General features: G+C 44.1%; 1 protein-coding gene across 1 annotated transcript in view; it reads left to right on the top strand.

Annotated features, from left to right (window-relative positions):
* The window catches only part of COL23A1 (collagen type XXIII alpha 1 chain), a 190,205-nt gene that overhangs the window by 129,782 nt on the left and 42,991 nt on the right, over window positions 1-17,432 (top strand). The window contains exons 3-4 of the mRNA XM_086621813.1: window positions 6,457-6,501; window positions 14,419-14,426. Coding sequence (XP_086477939.1) covers window positions 6,457-6,501; window positions 14,419-14,426 — 53 coding nt within the window. The remainder of the gene's footprint in view (window positions 1-6,456; window positions 6,502-14,418; window positions 14,427-17,432) is intronic.

The raw sequence follows: 17,432 nt of genomic DNA, 5'->3' as shown, positions 1-17,432 counted from the left end.
AAAACCAAGGGAAGCAATAAGTGCTTTGTTATCTTGCTTACCTTAGCGAAGCATCTTGCAGTTCTTGGGGGGGGGGGGGGGAGGGGAAGAAAACTATCTTGTTTCTGCAAGAAATGCACAACTCTCTCACGCTGTCGAGGTGCTCCCAACACACGCATGTGCTCTGTGTGCTTATAAACAGGCTGATGTTTCACAGGGACAGATTTAGGGACTCCAGCAGAGCAATGCTCGTCTCCATCTGCTGAGTAACTCTGTGCAGTTTGGTTGCTGGTGACTTCTTGCATCTTCCCAGAGGTGGCTTTGTATTAGCGATTATTTGAGCAGGAAAAAGCCTAATTTACAAACGGCCTCTGGGAAAGCAGACCTTGAGGGTGGTACCCATTTGCCCTTCTGTTCCAGGCAGTGACGCTTTAAGTTACCTAGTGCTGAAGGTGCTATAAGGGTGGTGAATTTCAGTCAAATGCTACCGGAGGACTCCAGTGTGAGTTTGCCATCATTTCTGTTCCCTGGCTCTGTTGTAACATGATTTTCTAGCTTGTGTTCATAAAAGAAAAAGGAGTCTGTGTTCATTTTCCAAACTCATGTAGATGAAACTGTGCCTGGCTTGCCTGATCAGTAAGTCTCTGAAAAGAAGAGACTGTGACTTGCTTGTGTGTTCTTTAACATTTCGAGGTGTTTTGAGTGTGTAAGAGCATATGGGTACGATGCACAGAGATAGTCACCGTTCTCATAAAGAAGCAGAAACCCGAACACATGTGTGTTTTGTGCATAGACATTCACTTTCTGAAAGACTTTCAAAGTTGCCATCTCAGGCCAGGGCTCAAACTGAAGCAGCTGTCTCGGTGCAGATGTGGGAAAATGAAATCTGCCACGAAAACCTTTCTACCTTGCATATAGCAGCCCCCACAGCTGCCAAAATATGCATCCTCTTGTTTTAAAAATAGAGGGGGGTCTACTGCATACATCTGCTCCTGCCCGGCGCTGTGCTGCAGCTGTGCCAGCGTATTATCTGGAAAAGGCCTGAGTAAGACCAGCCATAACAAGAGGGGAAAAGAATCCCATGTTTGATGTAAGTGCAATCGTGGCTTTGTTCCAGTCACGTCTTAATTTACATCTCAAATTCAGTTTATCTTCGTGCCCTGGTGACTAAACAAAAGAGTTGTATGCACTTGGCTGTTTGAAGAAACTGTCTCTGGGTGTGTGGGGAAAAAAATAAATTATTGAAGAGTGTAGAGAGGGAAATCCAGAGTACTGAGCAAGTGGCACTGTCTCGGTTGTTTTAAAAGGAATATAATCAGTGCTTTGGTTTCTATGTGCGTGTATGTATCATCTCACTCTTTGAATGAGCTTGAATATTTATTTTTTTTCTTTCACAACAAGCATCCACGCAGTGGAAAAGGGGCCTCCGTTGACTACAATTAAGAAAAACACTTAAACACCCCAAATTTGCCTCTTGTCTTGAATTATGCTGCCTCAAGCTGATATACCTTAGGTGCAGGTTTTATCGGTGCTGGTGAACATTAGATTTGAGACTCAGGTTTGCTCTGCCACATCTTCTTGGGATGGTTTAAGACTGTGCATCCCATCCTTCTCACCAGGAATCCCTCGGGTTAGCTCAGCTGTAGGTAAAGGAGGGTTTGTGACTGTAAGCATTTAGTGCTGAGGTTCTGAACTGCTTTAGCCAAAACATATCTTAAATGTTGCCCCTTTATTATTCCAATAATAGTAATATTTCAGTTTGGTTCCTGGAGCAGGAGTTTTCTTCCCTGAGGTTGAGCACGACTCCCCACCACGTTGCGAGGATGATGCTTGTGCGCATCCTCGCTCAGAAAGCCTCTGTGGAGGTATAAGAAGGAAGACAATTTGTGGCTTGTTCTGTATCTTGAAAGAAGTTGCATCACATATTGAACTGTGAGAAGCTTTCCTCATCCAACAACCAAAGGTTGCTTTCTGGGTGGCTTTTCTACTGACATAAAACGTAGCCCAGGATTTCAGAGAGCTTTTGGGGCACTTGGGCCAAATTTGAAATGAATCTAGATATTATTTTCTTGTTTTATTTGGAAAACTTCTGTAGACTGTAGGTGCTGCGTGTTCCAAAGCTGTGTCTGGTATTTGCTTTGAATCTTTGGGTCCGTTGAAATCCAAAGCCAAAAAGGTTCATGCAAAATGTCATGACCCAAAACTTTTTAATCTTAGATCTGCGATCTCGGAGCCCACAGCCTGACTGGAATACCTGGTGTGTATCAGCTGAGCAAGCATTGCAGAATCTGACTTCTGCTCATGAACCATAAACCCTTTCCCCAGGGAATAAGAAACTAAATTGGCTTTTGTTGCAGGAACAGCCAGCTAGACCAGGACCGTGGTTTCCTCGTGCTCAATACCAGACCCCGCGGTACGCCACGGCAAAGTTCTTCCTTCCTTCTAAGTGAAGCCATATGAAAAAATAAAAAAGAAAAATCCACTTTTCTGAGAGTGGCTGAACCAACCAATTTGTTCAAGCTATTCTTCTGGTTGACTCATTTTTAACTGAAAAAACACTGATATATTGAAGGCAACTTGAAAAATGCTGAAAGGGAGGAAGTGGAAACAGGATCAAAACCACTTCAAGCTCACCAAAAAAACATGAAACAATGAAGTGCAAGCATGTGAGCAGGTAGACTCTCCAAAATGGTGTGAAACTTAACCCCATATTAGAGCATGATGAGTTAGATATGAGTTCATCTAGAAAATAAGGCCCTGAAAGTAAGCTCAACGTTCATGATCAGCTCACTGTGATGCTTACAAGAGGAAAGTCTCCCAATTTAAAGGTCTTTATTTCACTTGGCCAAGGTTTTTACTTGAACGTTGTTGTTAACTACTTCTTCAAATCAATGTACCCCAAAAGAAGCCCCCAAGAGCCTCAGCAGCACTTGGCTTGAAGAAAGAGATGGGCACAGATTTATGGTTAATATGTTTGTGTCTATGTTCTCAGTTGGAAAAAGGTGATGTGTTGGAGAAATGTTAAGTGAAAAGATAGCCCAAGCCTGGTGCCGCAAGTTCTTGGGTAAAAATTGCTTCACTGGCTTGATGTTTAAAAAGCATCAGCTGTCTTTTCACTTCAGTGGCATTTTGCTGTGCTGTGGCTCCTTTTTTTACTGGCATTTTAAACTCCCCTTATCCTTGATGAACACTGATTTACCTTACAATGCCCAACAGTAAAGCGGGCAGCAATTTGCCCATCAAGCCGAAGGGACAGGAGCCAGCCCAAGCCTAGGAATGTGAGTCAAGGGCCAGAACTGTTTTAATTACAAGGAGTAAAAAGACATTAAGCACATGTAGTGCCATAGACCTATTTTCCTGATATTGATGGATTATGGAGTTCATGGAGCAGCCCGATTTGCAGTTACCCAGTTTGCACTGGGTAAATTAATTCGAACAGGGATAATTTACTGCACTGCGAACAAGTACATCGTTTTGGCTCTTAACAATATTTTACGTGAACTAGGAAATTATGTTGATTTTTAATATTTCATTTACTTGCCCACAGTAGATGACATAGCTGTTCTGCTGGGTAGCAGCCACTTAAGTCAATTGAGTCTATTTACTGTGAACTTTTTACCTTGTTTCTGAGTAGCTATTCTCTAGATGCACCCATCAGCTCTTTCTCATAATGCTTCCAAATAGCAATATATTTAATTCTCTTCCTTTGTCTTTGCGTTACTAAATCTGTCATCTCACTGGAAAGCTTATGGTGTTGTCAGAAATTGCATATTATGCCCTGGATTAAGGCTGTTTAGCTTGAATGTGACAAGTTGTTTAAAAATAGGCGGGTTTATGCTTTTTATTCATTCTCCTCTCCAAAACTGTCTCTCATAACAATGTAAATAAAGAACTCCCAGAACTGATACAGCAGAGCTGGCATGGTTAGCAGAAAGGCTCAGCTATTACCCAATTGACATTAATGCAACATAAATCTTAATTATATTGAACAAGCATCAAACTTGCAAGGTCTTGGGAGATGGAGTCGTTAGGTAACAGTTTACAGTGAACATTTATCTTCAAACAAATTCCCAGGCCTCCTTAATTTCCTTTGTACTCCCTTAGAGGGGTTGCAAATGAGAGATGTAATATGGATTCACTTTAAGCCCAACTCTTTCAGCAGTATCCAAAGCTGACCCCTCACCAATCCCAGAATAGGTTAGAAATTGCTAAAATGATCATTTCCAATCGTGCAGATCATGGACTTAATCACATCTGCACAGGACGAGGTTGCAGACGGCGTTAACAGCTCCTGGGTTACTCTTGTGTGCTGTCCTCTGGCTGCTCCGGAGGTCTCTGTCCTTCTGCACACCCACATCTGCGTCTCAAGGCTGTGACTTGTGAGTCTTGCCCAAACTGGACATTGGGTGTGATGTTCTTCCTTTTAATCCCCACTAAAATTTTCTCTCCTCGGAGACGTTTCTATATTTAGCTATTGAATGGCAGCAGGGTTCTAGATGATGTTTCCAAAATACTATTTTTTTTTTTAACAAAATGCTTTCAGATATAAACAGCAAGTAAAATGAAAGAAAACAAATTTCTATTTTTTTTGTCTCTCTCAACTTTGGTTTATCTCACATTTGCCACAAGGATGCTATACTTGAAATTCTATGTGCTGCACCCATCTTCATATTTCCTTGAAGATTATAAGGGAAAGAATTATAAGGTGGTAGAATCATAGAATGGTTTGGGTTGGAAGGGACCTTTAAAGGTCATCTAGTCGGTCCCTATGCAGTGAGGAGGGACGTCTTCTCCTAGGTCAGGTTGCTCAAAGCCTCATCCAACCTGACCTTGAATGTTTCCAGGGATGGGGCTTCTACAGCCTCTCTGGGCAACTGTTCCATTGTAGGCAATAGTCAATTTTTCCCTTTCAGCATGAAATACTAAGAAATCCCTTAAATTTTAAAAAATAGAAAAAATCAGTATTAAATTCCTTTTTATACATCATCTTTGATTTCTTGCAAGTTTCTCACATTTTCAATTTAAAGGCTCCAACCTGAGCTTGATGTGGGAGCTCTGTGCATTTACCCTTTGATATCAGCCCTGCTCTAAATTGCCTAAAAGCATCGCTACCAACTCATTAGTCACTACTTTAAAAACTTGGCCTCCCTCTCCTACACCTTCATGAGGACATCTCCTCCTCCCTAAGAAACCCTTAGGGTGCTTTCTCACTGCATTGCCACTAGCAGAAGTAGTAAAGCAAAATCATTACTGAGCAAGTCGCTCCAGATTAAACACATCCAGGAGTCATCTGTCAAAAGACACCAAAGGATTAGGCAAGGCTGGTGTTTAAAGCAGCCCACCCCCAACCCAGGGGAGCGGTGGGTGTACATGGGGGCTGTAGCCTGCTGAGGGTCAGACAACCTCAATTAGACAAGAAGGTGGTACAGGTAGATTAGCTTTAATGGTTTGGTCACGTCTGGTCTCCAAGGCTGGAAAAAGTGCTTCATCAGATTCATGGTTCCTCTCCAGAGCATCTTGACTTCACCCTGGAGGGAGTAAACGTTCCTCCTGGGTGTAATGTGGTATAATCATCTACCCAATTTCAAGATTTAAGTTGAAAATATACTTTTTTTTTCCTTTCTCCATTGAAAATTGCGAACAAGTTGCTTAGGGAGCCATGATAAATGTTTTCTACCAAGCCCTTGTGAGGGCACCCTGGGCTTCTGGCTGCAAGTTGCTATCCCCATAGCAAGAGGAGCAAGCGAGGCTTGGAGGTCCTGCTGTGGCCCACCTGCGAGGGCCGGGATGTCCACTGGGGAGAGGGGCCGTGGGACAGTTTGTCCTAACTTTGAAGAGAAAAACTCCAGGTCATGGCTGGAGATGCAATTGATTGATTGTTGAAGTGCCTTTCGATTAAGGGTGTTTTCTCATTTATGGTATTTTATCCATTGCTTCATCATTGCTACCCAGGTGGGTAAAAAGACAAGCGAGTGTTTTATGTCTGAAACCTGGGCCTGCAATTGTGCATATATGATCAGATCTAGGCTGTTTTGGCAGTCCACATGGGAGCTTCTTCCAACTCAGATAAAGATTAGTAGCAGAAGGTTTCGGTTGTTTTAATAGTCTAAATACTGTGATTTGCAAAACTGCAACAGCCATTTGCAGCATGCCTGGACTGCCAGCCACTCTGCAAAGTTTTTTCCAGAATTTTGGAGCATTTAAGACCTGGTTCCCTCTGTTACATGGACAATACCAATAACTTCAAAACCTGCTTCCCAGCTTGCCCAGGAGCCTGCCTTTGGCTCTTTCACCAAAACGATACATTTTGTGAAAAAAGTGGTATTTAAGATGTGTAGCCTACTATTTTTTTGGTAGATGGGAAAGGGGGAAAGACATGAGGCAGACTGGATCCAAAGGGAAGGACATGTGGCGGGTCCCCTCCTGAATTTGGGGCTCGTAGGACATCACTAACCCTCTGCTCTCTGCTTTCCGCAGGCCCTCCGGGGAGGCGAGGGAAGCCCGGCCGGCGCGGAGAACCCGGTAAGCATCGCCTTTCCCCAGCGACGTCGCTGGGCACCCTGCAGGTGTCATTGGGCTGGATGGGAGCCTTTCAATAATGATGCTGGTTACCTTCATCTAATGGGCTGTGGAACGGGAGCTTCCCACACCCCCGTGTGCTGGATGTGAAGGATTTTATAAAAAAAAAAAAATAAACCAAGACCCCTTAAAAAACCCACAACCAACTAACAAAAAACTAAAATACCACTAAAAAAAAAAAAAACCAAAACAGAAACAAACAAAAAACCCCCTCAAAATGGCTACTGATGTTGTATATTTTATCAGTTCTTCCATTTCTCCTTTGTAGCATTCAGACTCGTTATTATCCCATCCAACAACGAAACGGGACTGTGAATTTGCCCAGAATTACACAAACCCCGCAGTCGTGCTAGATGGGAGGTGGGCGCTGACTTGTTGCCTGTGTGTGGACGTGTCCGTACGTGGCCTGCCAGTCCCACGCGTGTGATGGATGGTGTCTGCGTTTCAGGGTTGGGGATAACCAAACCTCAGCCACCAGCCTTGGGCACATCCCCCAGGTTCTCGGTGTGCCTTTGGGCTGGGTGAAACCACAGACCGGCCTCGTTGGGAATTTTTATTTGAGCTAACTCTTTAATTATGTCTCTGTCGTTTTGGTGTCTGGTGGGTTGGATTTTCTCCCTTGTCTTGTGATATGGGATAGCATCGACTCTGTTTCAGCTGGGGACAAGGGCTGTTTATGTTCTCTGTAGGGTCTGAAGTGCTGTTGGAGAGGGGAGGGATGCAGTTGGCATGGCTCTTTCTAAGGAAAACAGACACAAACATACCTAGAAAGTCCCATAGTTTGCAACTGCCTTTACACATCAGGAAGGAGCAAATGTAATTTTGTACACCTCAGCTCTTAGGCTCTTGAATGTCAAGAGAATGAATGGGGACCAGGTGGATTTTTATTTAGCAGGGAGGCTGTTCTCTGTGGTCGGTTGCTATAGCAAATACATGGCTGGGTTTTCAAAAGGACAGCGTAGCTTTCTGATCACCAATATTTTAAACAATATTTTAAATCAGAGGAAAGCAGTGTTTTTGTGCTGCAGATCATGGGATGATCTCTGTTGAAGGCAGGCAGGCGTTTCCCTTCTCTCTTCTATCGCTGGTATTTCATGGTGCGTCATATATTTTCTGAGATATTTTTGCTCCTAAAGCATCAGGGATTACTCATGGCCAAGGGCTGGGTGCTGCACTCATGGCAGGTAGCTTCAATTCTTTTTGTTCGTTTGTTTTTCAAATATCCCTGTGCTCCTTACAGCCCTTAGCGAGTACAGCATTCCACCAAGGGCAGCTGGTGAGGTCAGCCAGTCAATTTGGTTTTAATACACAGGCATTTATGTAAACGCTGTCTAAGATGTCTCTCTAGCCCATACAAAAGTTTGGGAGGTAGCTCTGAGCTGGAGCGTGCCCTTGCCTTTCACTCCGTTCTCCATGTTTCGTGTGAGAGCTCCTGAAAAGCGACGTTTGCCCTCGTGCTGCGGCGCGTCCGCAAGTGCCGCTTGAGCATCCCTCTGGCGAAGCGGAAAGCTGCCAGGGAACCAATTGGTGCAGGACCAGCAGGGAAGCAAGCATTATAAAATAAAATTTTTAAAAAAAATCAAACATTAATAACAACTTACAATCTTTTTTTGACCTTTTCTGCAATTGTGGAGGAAAATTAGAGTGAGAAACTGTTGGGGAAGGGGCATCCATAGGGCACGCCATGGCAGTGGACGCTTGAATGGATTTCTTCCTCTGAAGCAGAAGGACGGCAGCAGCAGACACCCACGTGCACACAAATACCCCCATGGACCTCCTCGAAGGAGCACCCCACTTAAATCCATCTAATGCAATGCAGCCGCCGCGGATCCCTCCGTCGCACCGCAGACAAACGCGGAGAGCAGACGTCCCTCTGTGTATTGGTTTTGGCTGAGCTGCCAGATGTTTATTTTCACAGATAGCTTGAATATAAATTTCTATATTTGTTTGAGAACCTCACCACGCATAAACCAGGTCCTTGTTCCTCCGCTACAGGATTAATGTGAATCAAACCTTGTTTGCGTAGCACGATAGCGTCCATCCCTGGGGACCCTGCGTGGTCAGAGCTTTACAGCCTCCAGACAAATGCTGTTGTAGAGCCAGAAGGCTCAGTGCTGGGCTCAGCCCTGCCAAGGGGAGAGTTTTTTCTGGCAATTGTTGGAATGGTCGTGTTGAAAAACTTTTTCTGATTCATCTTGAAGCTTTCAACATATATCTTAAAAGTTTCTCTGGTTGTTCCTTAAACAGATCTTTCTTGTCCCTTTTCAATCACACCCTCCTGTTGGTTTAAACCAAGACTGAATTTTACTTTTTTTCTTTTGCCATGATGGATTCTTACAATTAAAAAAATAATAATAATAATTCAGCAGGTCTGTTTCTCTAAACCAAGGATTCACCATCCTGAAAGCACGCCAAGACAACCACTCTACCACAGAAAGACACCATACCATAAAAGATTCATTTTAAACCCTTTCTAGACAAAAAGAAATTAACTGTTTAAACTGTTTGGAAGTGGGGCTAGTCCCAACTGCATGTGCTTCAAAAAGCACTTGCTGAAACAGAGGGGTGAACCACCAGTGCTGCCTCCTGATTCCCCCCGGCAGCTGCGGGGGGGGGGGGGGGTGTCTTGCCCAGGCCCTGCTCTGGGCTTGGCTCAGTTGATTTTGTTGTAGAGAAGCATAAACACAACAAGTTTTGCCCCCCACGCCGGGGAGCCTTTCCCCAGCTTTTCCTCGTGCTTCACGTCTCTGGTGAGGGCTTGAGCTTCCCCCGGCAGCATGGTCATTCCTGCTGTCGTCTCTTCCCCGAGCTCAAATACAAAGACCGGGTACCTGGGGGAGCATTTCTGCCGCTGTCAGCCCGGCTAAACAAACCAGGGAGTGAGTCAAACGGCTCTGCCCGACCTGTTTCATTACTCTTGCTGTCGTCTGGCCCCGCGGAATGGGGAACAGCACACGTGTCTACAGCTGGTCACAGCCATGGAGCGGATGCAGCAACGGTCACCTGAGTGCTGCTGGTGCGGAAGAGCTCGCTCCTAAACCCCAGTTTATTCTGCTGTTGCTACTACGAGGTCAGGAAATTCACACCGGCAGCCTCCTCGGGGAGGTGTCCTTCCCAAGGTGGCCCTTCGGCTGTCCCCAGCATGGCCATACCTGCACCCACCTCCACTCCAGTGGCTCCATCCCATCCTGCCAGGACCAGCGCACGGGTCCCATCACCCTTATTCCCACTCACAAGCATCAGCAGTTTCTTACGTAGCTGGCAAGCGAGTGCGGGCTTGGAGACCCATGTGTGCCTGCCTGTGGAAATAGTTGGTGTACAAAAAGAAAAACGCATTTTAACGCAACCTGCCATGGGATTTGCAGCCTTCTCGGAGCACGAGGTGGAAGGAAGGTTGTGCAGCACTTCAGTGCTGACAGCCAGCCTGCACGTCTCAGATACAGGTCTCTCTCCGTGCCGAAGGCAAAATCATGTTAACGTCATGTTAGCTTATTTTTCCAACGTGATATGTCCCAGTGAGGACGCAGCTCAACTGTTGCAGTGAGCGTTTGTGAAATAATATGGATTTTAGCAGGGACCTGCGAGGTTTTGCTTCCCCTCTTGCTGCCAGCTGGTGCTGCGTGAGTAGGATGGGGCACAGCCACGCAGCCCTCCCGGGGCTTCACGTTTATTTTTCTTAAAGATTGAACAATACCAGGGTGTTTCTGAAGGATGGATGAATCGGATCCAGGATTTGGGAATTTAGTCAGTTTAAACATCGGTTCAAAGTCTCTGCACAACTAGATGGTGGGAGACGACCCTCACGTCTCTGGTAACGGCATGCTGCTTTCTTCCACTGGCTTGAAGATTGATCTGAAAACTGATCTGAACCTCAAGAACAACCAGGGAGAAAATACACCTGGAATGTTAAGTCTAGGAAGCCTCTGAGCACGTTTCTGCTCTCCCTGCACGAAGCAAGAGCTGGTTCTGGCCATAAACACCCAAAGCGGATCGCTGCGGCAGTGGGTAGTGCCTCTTTGCGTCACTGGTGCCCAGCGTCAGCAGGAGGGGGTCAACGTTGGCCGGTTTAGGCACAAAATTGCCCTTACAGGTAGGCCTGGAAGGGCGTTTTTTCATGAAGTGTTATTTCACTGGAAAACATTGACTTGGTAAAACTGTTTCTGACAGTGAAAGTTTAATTTACAACATTTTTCCGTTTCAAAAACACTTGTAGGGGAAATGTTCTGAAATTGTTGAAATGGGATAAAACAGTCTGCTGCCTCACCCCCCCGTGACTTTTTGTTTCCAAATTTACATTGTACTGCTGCTCGTTCTTTATTTTCAACTTCTAACAAAGTTTTGATTCAAAGTATTTTTTTATTTATTTTTCTTGCACCTGTTCTTGATTTGGAACAGGGAAGAATCTTAAGCCTTTTTTAAGGAACAAAAGCAAAGCAATTTCTATGCAGGGAAACATCATTTCTCTCCCAGCCCTACGCATACTTAAACCCTGTTTTTTATACATTAAGACCCTTTTAAACCCCTCGGCCATGTGATTGTGTGGACAAGTGTAAATAGACAGTTGTTGCTATTCCGTAAGTGCGTGTGTGCTGTGGGTAAATCAGGCAGAACTTTGTATTTGTTTGGGGATTTTCATTGCTCCCTGTATTTCTCATGATGAATTGCCCACATACCCTCCTACCTGAGGACTGCTTTGGCTTCTACTGAGCTTTAGGAAAAATCTGCTCTGTCCCATGTTTGTTCTCAATAACAAACCTCTCTGATAGGAGAGAGTATTCCCCGTGCACACCGGTGCTGGGGCACAGATGGGAAATATTGAGGTCAACAGGCAGTGACAAATATTTTTCAGACTGTTGTAGAGCCAATCTCTGCAAATTCTTATGACCGTAGCAGTTGTCTCCTTCCTTGTTGCCCATGACTTAATTATTCCCCTTATATGACCCTGGATTAGTAACTCTGTATGTACGTACATACTTAGTTTATGTGTGTATAAAGACACATATGTATGTTTTTATATAGGTATTTATGTGTGTATATATACCTATGGTTTTTAAATTGTCATTTTCCTATGTCTTCACATGGCCACAGATGTGTGTGTGCTACCTTTGAGATGGGTCCTTTTCCCATCAAGAGCAGCAGCAAAGTCCCCTCTGACTCCTCCTGAGCTGCTGGAAAGGTCTGGCTGGTTTTGTTTCCCCTGCCTGGTAGTGCTCTCTCCTGGCACGGCAGGAAAGCTTATGTGATAAATGATTTACAGATTAAACAGAAATGGTAGCTTATCCCTAAGTTCCCAAGCTGTAAAAATACGTGGAAACAAATGACTGTGACCTGTCATTTCTCATCTGTTTGTATACTGCTGGGGATGATGCCACTGTGACCTGCCAGGTCTTTGGATGCACAAAATAACATCAGTTGATCAGGAAATCTGGGTCATTTGTTTTTAATGAATTTTTATCTTCATCTCCCTCCAGCACAATTGTTCATGGTCTTAAGGAATCTCTTGTTTTTTCCAAATATCTCCATGCCTGTGCAGACTCAGGTACTAGGTGTTTGCTCCCAGCAGCATAGCAGTAACGTATGCTGCAGATCATGGGAAAGCATGGCATGTTTCCCTTTATATAGCAAATCAATCATAGACCATAACCTGTGTATTTGCACGTTGTTTTATCTTTCTCCTCTTCCTTCTGAAATAAGCCCCCAAGTTAATTTGTTAGAGTTTTAAACACACAAGAATTGTTTTCAACTTTTGTTCGTTACAATAAAAATTTCCAACTGTTTTCATTCTTCCTTTGGAGCTCTCAATCTAATTCTCACTAGACAAAATTATTAGCAGCAAATTCTGGCAAATTTCTCTGAAAAGAGCATGTCTCTTGTGCAATGTGCCCGCATCGAAGAGATGGCCGGGCGGGGGGCAGCCCCTTGGCACACAATTAACATCTTTCTTTATTGTTGGCTTGCAAAATACTTGACTTTCTTCCATAGAAAACAAGTGTCTTGTGGCTTGGCTTTTGAAAAAGAAGTTCAGCAAGCCAGAAAGTTATGTTGTTCTTAGGAGGAGAAAAGATCAGTTCAATAGGTTTAACTTTGTCTTAACGAAGATTTCTCGCGCCCTGTTTGGCCAACAGAGCAGCTGAAGGTTAGCGTAACTCCACTGGTGTGGATGGAGTGTCTCATGTTGCATACACAGACCCCCCATCCGACACTGGTTCCTCTGTTTGAGGGGAAAAAGAGCACTTGCCTGCACATGTTGGGAGAAAACAGTAGCTGAGAAAAGGAAAAAAGCAACGAATTCCAAGGAGATTATAATTGGTACATGATTGAAATCCCATATTAAAATAATTTCCTGACCGCTTCTTATTTGAGACTTAGTTTTGACTTTTCTACAAAAGGGCTTTTGTGGGTAGCTTGGCGTAAGTGAGTTACTAAATCAGGTTTATGATGCTCCGTTAATAAATTGGCATAGAGCCATTGACTTCCGTATGCCTAAGGAATTAAACCAAGGAAAGCGAACTAAGAGCCTGTGTGAATTTTAACGCTAAATAAAATAGGTTTCTGGGCACAGAAGGAGACTGGGAGGTTGTTCCTTATCCATCTGCACCAGCCGGGTGCTGTGTGGAGCTGACCACGTTAAGCAGGCGCTGCCCGTCGTTACTTGCTCTCTGTCCTCATTCTGAGGCTTTTCTTGGGTTTTGTTGTTCAACTTTTAAATATTTTAATTTTTAAACAAATTTAAAAAACCTTGAAAAAGCGTTAGCTTGAAATACACTTTTTGATTTATATTCTTCAATAATATAAGGTGAACCAACCTGATTGTTTTTTCTTCCATTTTAATTTTTCTCTCATTTTTTCTTTTTTTAATCGTGATTAGCTTCTGGGTTTGATCCAACAGGAAATGGAACATGAAGAAGCCCCAAATGAGAGAGCTATAAGCTGCCTCATGAACGGGAGTGAAACATGGATTGCATTAGGTTAGGGGCTCAGCCTTCACCTCTGCGTGGCACCAGCCTGGGCGAGCAGTGGGAAAGCTGCAGAAATCGGTGCAGTGGATGGTGAAGTCCCCTGTGCCGCAGGGGAATGTAGAGGGGTTTATTTTTTTTATCTATTGCCATTAGTCACAGCTTCAGACTGTGGCACTGGCACCCAAAGCCTATTGGAGGTGTGATGGGTTTTTCCCCTGGATCTAAGGCACCGTGTACCAGCCCACCGGCTGCCTCTGAGCACAGCAAAGCCCTCGAGCAGGGGCTGCATGGAGTTGACGCAGGACCACAGGGTTGTGTGACGTGGTTTGAGGTCAGGATGGGATGTGGGACTAAATGACAGTGATGTTTGGGATCTACAGCAGCTGTAGCAATGTCCTTGCCAGGTGTCCCTGGCACCGTGCTGCTCCTTTTGGCTCTTGCAAGTATATCTCCCTCTCCTCTTGCATGACGCAAAGAAAAATAAGCTCCATGGTGAAAATATACTTTTTGCTCGTAGAATTCTATGTCTGTTTGGTTTTTGCTGGCGATGCTCTATGGTTGCACGTGGTGCCCCAGGCCCTGAATGCGGGTGTGATGCCTTGCAACGTGCCCGGGGTCTCGTAGGGGGAGAGGGAACAGAGTCACGCTGGGGAAAAGGTGGGACAAGGGTGGTTTTACACCCTGTAAGCACTGCCACACCAGCAGCATGGGCGAGATGGGTCCCATAATGGGAGGATGTGGATGGCATTAAGCGTATCTGGAAAGCCACTGTGTTGGAATCGAACTGAAAAGTATTGAATCCTTCTGATTTTGGTCCCTGCTATGTTCTGTTTTATCTGATTATACTTGTTACTTGTAATTAAATGACTTTTTTCCTTTTGTTTTTTCTTTTGTTTTCCAGGACCTGCAGTAAGTATCGTGGATTTTACTGTTGGATCAACAAAGTTAAGGCTTCCTCTTCCCCCTTCCCCTGCCTTTCGGTGTCCTTGCAAAAGCACAGCATTTTTTGGTAGAGGTGTGTCTGGAAGCAAAATTGGTACCAGATGCTGCTGTATTTTTTTTTTTTCACGATTGTAGACAAATAGAGAGGGGGGAAAAAAAGGTTTTCAAATGTTTAACTTGCTGCCCTGAGGGACTTCCAGTAATTTTAAACTCAGAAAATATTCAGTAAAAAAGAGTTTTCCCTTTAAAGAGTTCTTTAGTCCGCTTCTGTTTAGTAGAAAGAGTGCTATACTAATATTTAATGTTTTACTGGGTTTTTTTAGTTCTAAAACTCTGTCTTGCTTTTCTTATCTATTGTGTTTCCATAATTTAATACGGGTTTAGTAGCCTTACAAGGGGGCTAGAGGGAAAGCTGTAGCTTGCTTGCTTCTCTCTTTGAAGTCTTGGGGAGAATAATGAGCATTCCTGCCAATGCAACCAGAAAATTTATGGGGACTTTGTTGTTTGAAGGGGTAATAGTTGAAAATGTGTCAACTCCTCCTTCCAAATGTTCAGACGTGCCTTTGGCTGTGCCACCACCATGTTCTAAATCTGATGTTCTCCTGCTGGTTTTGGAGTGAGAAAACAGCGTTTCATTTGTGCCCTCCAAGTTGCTGAGGGATTGTTAAAAAAGAATTTATGGACATTAGGTGCTTCTGGTTTTCTACCTTTCTTCCCCCGGAGGAGGAGGAGGAGGAGGAGAGGTACAGGCTGTTTGCAGCCACTTGTCTCCTTCTCCGTCATTGCACGAACAGAGATGTTTCTTCACGTCATTCTCTTCCTATAGAGCCTCACTGAGTTGAAAAGGGATCGTTTCAGGAAAAATTAATTTGCTAACTATTCGTGGGCTAATTAATTTCCAGTTCTGAAAATCAGTTTAAAAGCCAAAAGGTGACAAGGAGGTGCGTATGAAGCATGGGGCACCCATGGTTTTGGTTCTTCTGGGATTGGCAGCGATGCCTGTGGGTTTAGTTGATGGCTTTCAGCCCTTCAAATTTTTGCTTCTATTTCAAGTTCTTTTTTTTTTTTTTTTTTAATGTAAGGACTTAAGAGGGATTTGAAGAAAATTATTATTTGGCCCAGTTTTGAAGGAGCAAATCGAGGAAAATTTAAGACTTAATAGCTTTGGCTTAACCATCCTTACAGGAGATCTGTATGAATTTGCTCTAAAAGTTGTGCAAAGCATGAACAATACATCCAATACTCTGGCTCAAGAAATGCAAACAAACGAATTTTCCTGGTTATTTTTGCGTTCAGAAACATAGTCTGTCAATAAATTCATCTCCCTGTAAATATTCTGTAATTAAAAGCTGCAACGCAGCCTCTCCAACCCACACAATAAAAGTGACTCTGTGGGTTTTCAAAAAATTGGTGGCCAGGGCATCGACTGCGGCAGCGCCGTTGGGAGGCGGGTTCCCACGAGCCTGGCCCGGAGCTCGATGCCGCTGCCGGGCAGCGCGGCTCTCCGCCCGCTTCACCAAAACCTGCGGCGCGGTCACGGCATCGGGCAGGATCCCGAGGTCGTGGGGAGCATCGCTGAGGCTGAGCGCAGGTGTGTGCGGCTGGGGAGCCCTTTCAGGTGCTAGAGCTGGTCCACAGAGGGCTGCCTGGTGATTTTTATTTATTATTTTTTTCCCCCTTTCTGTAATTCGTGCAATTTGGCTTAATTATTAAAAAAAAAAAAAAAATAGAATTCTTGCTCAGTGGCGGGTTACAAATGAAGAGGGTACTGCTTATTTAAAACTCTTTATATGCATCTTTTAAGGGACGTTTTCCTCTTGATTGAAGTACTTTGGCTTGTTTAAAATGGATTTATTTAGCCTTTTGGGCTCTGCTCAGAGGCTGTTATCGGCCCACACGCAGCCGCCTGGGTTGTGCTTCCTCACGTGTGCTGCCTGCTCACTTTTATTGTGTGCGATTCGGCATAGGCAACATATGGTGCACTATTAATTTTTCTTTGTCTCTACTTGGTTTCATTTCCTGGTTCCCACGGCACTATTGAATTGCAAACGGAGCACAGGGGAGATTTAACACAAACAAGACTTTTTTTTGTTTTCTCTTCCCTTGCCCTTCCTTAAAAGACAACTCCTGGTTTAGTTCGTTTTCTTAAAAAAAAAAAAAAAATCCTGCGTTTTTAGCATAAGCAGTATTTGCCAGAAACTTCTTTAAACATAATAAATAATAGAAGTCCCAGAACCCACAGAACCACAATATTATTTTATTTCAACGGGACTGTGTTTAACTCTATTAGTTTCTTCTGTTTCTTGATTTTGACCATAAGGAATCGATTACATCTTACATGTACAGCATCGCACCCTGCTAAAACTGTATCCTCGATTCTGTTGTTCCCTGGTAGCAGTTGTTCGGATATTTTATTTTTTAGCTGTCATAATCTAGTTGCGTGTATGAAATTATTAGAATTTGTGGCGCAGGATTTGTGGCTGTTGGATGATTGATTGTCCTGTCTGTGAGTAAGGGGTATTCTGCTCAGATGTGCTATAAAACCTCTGTTTTGGAGGGTATTAAAATCACATGCTGGGTAGGAAATTTCTACAATTGAAGGATAGACTTACCACAGACCGTAATTAAACATTTACAGTCCCAGATATTAACAAACGCTTTATGTATTAACATGCTGGCTGGGGAACTCACCAGCGAGCGAGGGCTGGGAGTTACAAGTGTTTCCCATTTATCTGTGTGTGCCATACGTCTCCATAAAAATCTCACTGTGCACTTTATCCCCAGACTGTAATTTGTTAAATAGGTGGTTGTTGAAGTCAGTGTTGTTTCGGGAGGAATCAGTAGTGCTGCAGGAGGCATTAAAAGCTGCAGGGGCACTTAGCGAGAGGGGAGAACCACCATACGTGGTACGAAGGGGGCTGCCAGAGCTATTTCATGCCGTAAGAAACGTATGAATCTGGCTGTATATCCGCA

The sequence above is a fragment of the Tauraco erythrolophus genome, chromosome 16, assembly GCF_009769465.1.
Source record: "Tauraco erythrolophus isolate bTauEry1 chromosome 16, bTauEry1.pri, whole genome shotgun sequence".
Classification (NCBI taxonomy): Eukaryota; Metazoa; Chordata; class Aves; order Musophagiformes; family Musophagidae; genus Tauraco; species Tauraco erythrolophus.
The sequence above is the reverse complement of the archived record's forward strand: the minus strand, read 5'-3'. Positions and strand labels throughout refer to the sequence as shown.